The sequence below is a fragment of the Plecotus auritus genome (assembly GCF_963455305.1).
Source record: "Plecotus auritus genome assembly, chromosome: 9".
NCBI classification, from domain to species: domain Eukaryota; kingdom Metazoa; phylum Chordata; class Mammalia; order Chiroptera; family Vespertilionidae; genus Plecotus; species Plecotus auritus.
In genome coordinates, this window is record NC_137783.1 from 109,331,704 (window position 1) to 109,338,297 (window position 6,594).

At 54.3% G+C, this 6,594-nt stretch overlaps 1 protein-coding gene across 5 annotated transcripts in view; it reads left to right on the top strand.

Moving 5' to 3' along the window:
- The window catches only part of ARRB1 (arrestin beta 1), a gene marked incomplete at its 5' end in the record, with an annotated part of 68,019 nt that extends 62,443 nt beyond the window's left edge, over positions 1-5,576 (top strand). For 4 of the 5 annotated variants that reach the window (XM_080687701.1, XM_080687699.1, XM_080687700.1 and 1 more), the window contains 3 exons: positions 1,408-1,478; positions 2,318-2,369; positions 3,655-3,914. In XM_080687701.1, coding sequence (XP_080543827.1) covers positions 1,408-1,478; positions 2,318-2,369; positions 3,655-3,766 — 235 coding nt within the window. In that variant the 3' untranslated portion in view covers positions 3,767-3,914. Of the gene's footprint in view, positions 1-1,407; positions 1,479-2,317; positions 2,370-3,654 lie in introns of all 5 variants that reach the window. The other variant, XM_080687702.1, reaches the window with a different exon arrangement.
- Between the last annotated feature and the right edge of the window lie 1,018 nt (positions 5,577-6,594).

The following is a 6,594-nucleotide window of genomic DNA, read 5'->3' on the forward strand; positions in this document are numbered from 1 at the left end:
ACGGCCTTATGAAACTGCCATGTTCTTACTGAGGGGAAGTCATGATCTGGACAGGCACACATTTCCCTGTTTAAAGGAGCCTTGTGCCTGCACCATCTCCTGGAAGTCCTAGTGGTTCTAGAACGTGGGTGTTGCTGTCCCCAGTTTCCAGATGAGCTCAGTGAGGCGTAAAGTGCTGCCAACTGAGTGGTGGGGCTGGCGGAACAGACCTTTCTGGTGGTCTGTCTCCCTGTCCCTCCTCCCTCCTAGGAGGGCCCTGGGCAGCAAGGTCAGTGAGATGAGGGTGTGCCTGGCAGCACTCACAGTTGGCAGGGCCTCCTAGATGACCACCCCCGCCCCCCCCCCCCCCCTCCGCTCCCTCAAGCTGAGAGGAGGAGCCTCAGGGCTGCTTTGTAAGAGTGGAGAGGAGAAGGTGGGTGGAAATCGCCTCAGGTCTCAGTGGTTAGGGCTGTGAATCAGGGAGTCAGAATCCTGTCTATCACTTCCCATTGATGGCTGTGTGCCCTTGGGGAAGATACTTTTACTCCTTGTGCCTCAGTTTCCCAACCTGTCCATTGGGTGCAAGAATAGCATGGCTGTGAAGGTTAGAGTTGCTCTAGGGCAGTCCTTGGCAGAGTCAGCGTCATGTTAGGTTTCCCAACCTGTCCATTGGGTGCAAGAATAGCATGGCTGTGAAGGTTAGAGTTGCTCTAGGGCAGTCCTTGGCAGAGTCAGCGTCATGTTAGTATCTGCTCTTGTTATTGTTCTGTGTGTCAGAAGCACTGGCCGGTGGCAGCACTGCCCCTGTTCCTCCCCACTGCCCCACCCTCCATCCCCGCTCGGCCCTAAGCCTCTATGCACAATGTAGATGGCCCCAAGGCCTGGCTTCCATCCAACTTGAATTTGGTTGAACTGACCTCAGCAGGGCATCATCGAGATGACAGGGGGCGAGGGCCACCTGAGCACTTTAATGGAGCCTCCTGGAGATGTTGAGAGATGGGACGGAGTGGGGGTCAGGGGAGTTCCAACCAGGAAGTTGGGAAGGGCGGTGTCAAGATGGCTGTGGTGATTTGAGGTTGCCAGGACCCCTTGCCACCTCTGGAACCACCAGTGACCAAGATGCACACACCGTCCTCAGCCATCCTTTTCCCACCGTGTGTCTCCTCCCAGCTTGTGGGAATCCAGGGATCCTTCTCAGGAAAGGGGAGGTTCCATTCTTTTTGGAGCCAGGAGAAGAGGTCTCCCAATTCAACTTCCAGATAGACGGAGGCTCAGAGAACCAGGGACTGAGGCAGGATTTCCTACCTCTCAGCCCAGAGCTACCTCTTCTGACCATAAAACCCTCCCCTGTCCTCAAACTGACAGGGTGTTGAGTCTCACAACCAAAGACTGGGCTCAAGGCTCACCGGATCTGGGTCTCTGTTTCAGTGACGTGGCCGTGGAGCTGCCCTTCACCCTAATGCACCCCAAGCCCAAAGAGGAGCCCCCACAACGGGAAGGTGAGCAGGATCTGTGGGTCACCGGGGTGGGGGTTTCCAGATAGCCGACCCCTTTCTCCATCAGCTGCCATGTTTTCCCATCACCCCACTTCCCTCTGGGTCAGCCTTTAGCCCAAGGTCACCCCTCTTCCCCAGCTCCCCAGGATCTTTTGTGAGGCCCACACTCCTATTTACATTTAACTCCCTAGGAGACAGAGAGGTCTGGCTCTACTCTCTATGGCAGGGGGAGAGGGACTGGGGGGAGGTTGGGAGTATAGGGGGCCCACTGGCCATGTTTGGAACCCTTATCTTGCATCCAGAATTAGAAGAAAGGGCTCCGTGGGTAAGGTGGCCCCTGGACACCATTCCCATAGTTTTTACAAGAGATTCCAGATTGGTCATACTTCATGAAGACTATTTCAGTCAAAGAGACGTTACATAGTATGTTCCACAAAGAAAGAAAAATGTTCCCACAATTAGACTATGCAATGCTGTTGATTATAAAAAACACCCCAAATTCAGGGATGTGAAAATGTGAAGAAAAAAAAAAGGTTGTTTTAGAGTAGGTGAAAGATGCATGGAAGAAATGAATCTACGTCACATTGGAAATAAGGCCACAGGAGCAGGGTCTGGAGGCTTTTCCTTCTCCTGGGGCTGCAGGGGGCCTCTGGGACCCTCCCTGAGCCTCTAATCTGCCTTTAGGAAGTTTTGGGGTATTTCTCAGACCAGGGACCAGCCTTCCTTCCCCACTCCCTTCTTCCATTATCCTCTTCATCTTAGCTTGGTTGTTCTGGGGTGGGGACCTGTGTCCCCATACCCACTCACACTAACCCATGGGTGCCTGCCCATCCTGTGTTTAGTTCCAGAGAACGAGGCGCCCGTAGATACCAACCTCATAGAACTTGACACGAAGTAAGCCAAACCTTGCCTGCAGATGTCTGGGGAGCCGAGGTTGGGTGGTGGGTGGGGCAACAGGGTCATTTGCATATATGCTTATTAACCCCTGAGGAGCAGCTGGGCTAACCATGTCTGCTGAGAGCCACCTCTGCTGCCTCTTGAGCAAGCCGCTTGCCTGCATGTGACTTGAAGGACCCTCCATGCCTGTTTCCCTTCCTCCTGCCTCGGTGGGGTTTGTCTTCTTCCCTCATCCTTTGCATGTCCATCAGTCTGTCCACAGCACCTGCTTGGCTCACACAGGGCTGGTTCATGGCCCTGGGCTGGGGTTCTCATGTCCCACCCAGGCCCAACCAGTGAAATCAGACTATGAGGTGGGGAAAGGTTCTTATTGCTTCTGACTCTTGAGGAATGATGTGGATTTCCCTGCGGCCAAAGGCCACCGGCTTACCGGACAGTTGCCAGAGGGGGAGGACCTGGGCCAACATCATGAACCACCTCCAGGGCAAACCAGCTTTCTCGTTCCAGCTCTAAATCCACTCTTCCCTTGTCTCCCAGGAGATATTTGGGATGTGGGATTTCAAGTCACCCCAGGAGAACACCCCCACACCGCTGGCTGAATTCTGGGGGACAGAGCACTCGGTGGGCCTAAGTGGACCTGTTTCATAGTAGAAGGGAACTCATTGTTCTTGAAAACAGTGCTTTGTCCTGAAAACCCACGCAGGCACTCCCTTTCCCCACCCACCCTTCCTCTGCCCCCGTTTCGATTTTGTACCCCCCAAACCCTTCCTCTCCAAGACCCCTCAGGTAGAACATGAGCCTGCACTTTCCTGGAGAAAGGGCCTTCACGGTTTTCTCTCCCAGTAAGTCAACCGCTCCTTCCTGTGCAGAAACCGAAATGCTTCCTGAGGGAGTTCTTTAGGGGGGTGGGTGGGTTCCTTGGGCCTGTTCTTGGGGAACCCAGAGTGTGTTGTGGACCTGCTGGTGGCCTGGCCTCTCACAGTGGAAGTGGGTTCTTCCTCTGGTCCCAGCCCTGCTACACCCACCCCCAGCACCTCAAGAACTGGGTCACTTTTCAGCCCGTAGGCATGAAAGGCAAACGTATGCCTTCCTCTGCTGTTTCCACAACTGGCTGTAGACCAGATGTGACCAGGTGTGTCAGCCTGGCAGGCTTTTTGCCCAGGGTCAGCCCACCGACTCAGTGTCTAAGTCCCATCAGCATGCTGGCCCTCTGACCCCTCTGAGGACGCCTACTCTCCCTGCCCTGCAAACACCTCCCTGTTTTCCTTGTCTTTCCCACCAGCGATGACGACATAGTGTTTGAGGACTTCGCCCGGCAGAGACTGAAAGGCATGAAGGATGACAAGGAGGAGGAGGAGGATGGTACTGGCTCTCCACAGCTCAACGACAGATAGACCGGGGGCCGGCCCCCGCTGGGCAGCTCCAGGTCCACCCGCCTGCACTAGGCTGCTTACTTGTCTTCTTCCTGTTCTGGTGCCCCCTCCCCTTTGTTCTTCCAGTTTCTACCAGGGGCCCAGTGGTCTTCCAGGTTGTGGTGGTGAACCTCTGGCCTCAGGACGGGCCCCACATCACCACGCCAACAGGGCCACGTGCACCACCATAACCCTGTCACTGCAGTCACCTCTCCATCCTCTTCCTGCTGACCCCCAGAAAGGCCACCATGGCTCTGGCCTTGGAATTTGACTTGGAATGGGGAGCAGGGGGGACGATAGGGCACAGGACTTGGAAGGGTGGGGTTGAGGGGTCCAGATGTGTGAGGGAATGAATGCCCACAGTCCCAGGTGGTTAACACAGTCTGGCACCTGAAAGATGACCATGGTGAAGGCCACGCTCTTCTGGCTGGGAGGACAGACTGTGGATAGATTCTCAATGCCTTTTTGCAGTCCTGACCCACTAAACACCTCCCCCCCCTTCCACCCCTGTCCCTCTGTGTCTGACAGTGACATTAGTGTAGACACCAAGAGTGGACAAAAGCAACTGGACCGACTTTCTTACCAGCAGTTAGCTAGTGTAAGGCAAGCTGTAGTCTATTTCAGTATTGTCAGGATATAACCTCCTAGCTACCCTGTATCTTATGTGTGTGTCCTACCTATAAATATGCACATAGAGAGAGAAACGGAGGGGTCTTCAGAAAGTACCCCCCTGCCCCTCCTCCAGACAGAGTGAGCCGAAGCTACAGATGAGGTTTCCTGAAGGGTGGCTCTGCGAGATGGGTGCAGGGGCGGAAAGGTGAGCATCTGTCCTGTTCCCTTTCTTTGTGGACTTGTGATTGGCGATGCCATGGGAAGCAAGCCTGGAAGTCTAAAGAGGTCCGGGGACACCGGTGTCCTCCTGCCTCCACCTTGCAGTTCTCCAGGGCTGGGCTGGGCTGGTCCTGCAGGCTGGGAGGCAGCACCTGTGGCCACCATACCCACAGGCAAAAGGGGTCCTTCCCCAGAAGGTGGCAAGATCCATCGGGGTGCCCTCAACTAAAAGAGAGGGGGCTGCTGCATAGCAAGGAACCTTTTGTTTCCTTGGGGAGTTGATGATCCCTCCCCCACCCCTCAGTGTCATGGGGACCCAGTACCCATTGGCTGGTGTGATTTGAGACCTGGGGTGTTTCCAGCGCAACAGGACAGGCAAATGAGGTAGAAAGTGTTCAAAGGTCTCTGTTGTCTGGCCTTTGCTGCTCACTTACTGTGTGACCGTGGGCAAGTTCCTTTCCCTTTCTGGACCTCAGTTCTTCACCTGGAAAACCAAGGGGTTTGGCCAGTGATCACAAAGGGTCCTCCCAGCTCTGGCCTCCTAAGAATGTGTGAACATTGAAGTTTCTGGTTTAGTGGTTGGAGCCAGAGCCTCTGACCCTGTTCTGGCTGCCTCCCTAGGGGACTCATTAGACCCCCAAGGTGGCAGGACCTTGGAGAGCTCCCACTTCTCCACCCCAGGCCTGGGAAGGGCCCTTCCTGGGCTTCTGGAGGTTGCCTGATGTCAAGGTGTGGCCATAGCTACCATGAGCTGCTGGGCCCTGGAGCCCGATTATTACAAAAGGACAGAGCTTGTATTTGCTGAGCCTTGGCGGGGAGGAGAGGCGGGGCGGGGGGGCGGTGACTGGGAGGAGTGCTTGTGATAGGAGTGCTTGTGATAGCCCCTGTGAATGCAGATACCTGAGGTTTACCTTAAACCCAAGCAAGTATATTGATTTATGGAGCAAGAGGCTCTCTCCTCAATTCCTGCTTCCTTCTATTTCTACCCCATACTTGTCTGAAAGGAGACAGCAAAATTTTATTATATAAGTTGAATCTCAATCCTTTTCAATCCAGTGCCCACTGGGGTGGACTGGGCAATCATTTGCCATGATGAGATTACCCAGTTCCCATGCTTGGCACTGTACTAGCCCTTCACTTCTGAATCTCATGAAGATTCAACCCTAGGGAACCCTACCCAGGTGAGAATCAAGTCAGCTCAGGATAGTCACACCCCCCTGGCCAGACCTTGGGTCCTAGCTGCAGGTGCCTCAGGCATCGAGCCCCTATCAGAGCTTGCCGGGCTGTGTGTACCTCCCTGGGCAGCTGTAGAGTTGGTGAAATGCTGGAACAACACACCACAAGCATATGGTCTCCATTGTCTTCCTCTGGAATCTTTGGAGCTGGCATAAGACCCTTTAGGATTTGGGGTAATCACTCCCGACACTCCTTCTCCTCCATCTCTAACCTGTGTGTACAAAAGACTTGCCACTGGTTTCTTGAGCTTCTACCCCAATATCTCACTCACCCTTTTGTGTTTATCTCAGTGTTTACCTGAAATTTCCCCAGCTGCAGGAAGCATCATAGGCCCACCTAGCTTTTCACTCTTTGGGTGCAGGACTGCAGCAGGGCAGTGGTCAAGTTCATTGGAAGTTGTCTTAACCATCCTTGGCTGATAACTTCATTGTCCTGTGCCGAGCACTGGAGATCCTGTCCTTAGGGAGCTCATGGTCAGGGGAAAGTCACGGGGGAGGAACGGGGCCGTTTTATTCAGAGCTCCATGGCTGCTGCTAGTCTATTTAGTGCCTTGATGTGAATTATACATGGTGCCCCTTCCAGGTGGCCTCAGCCCACGTTAGAATGGACAGTTTTATGAATGGTGCCCAGGCTGGAGTTTAGCCCTACTTGCCCCTGGGCTGGTGCCCACCTGCATGGTCATATGCTGCAGCTCAGGGGACTCTCAGACCAGTGTTTCCTCTGGCCTCGTCCTGAGAGAAGGG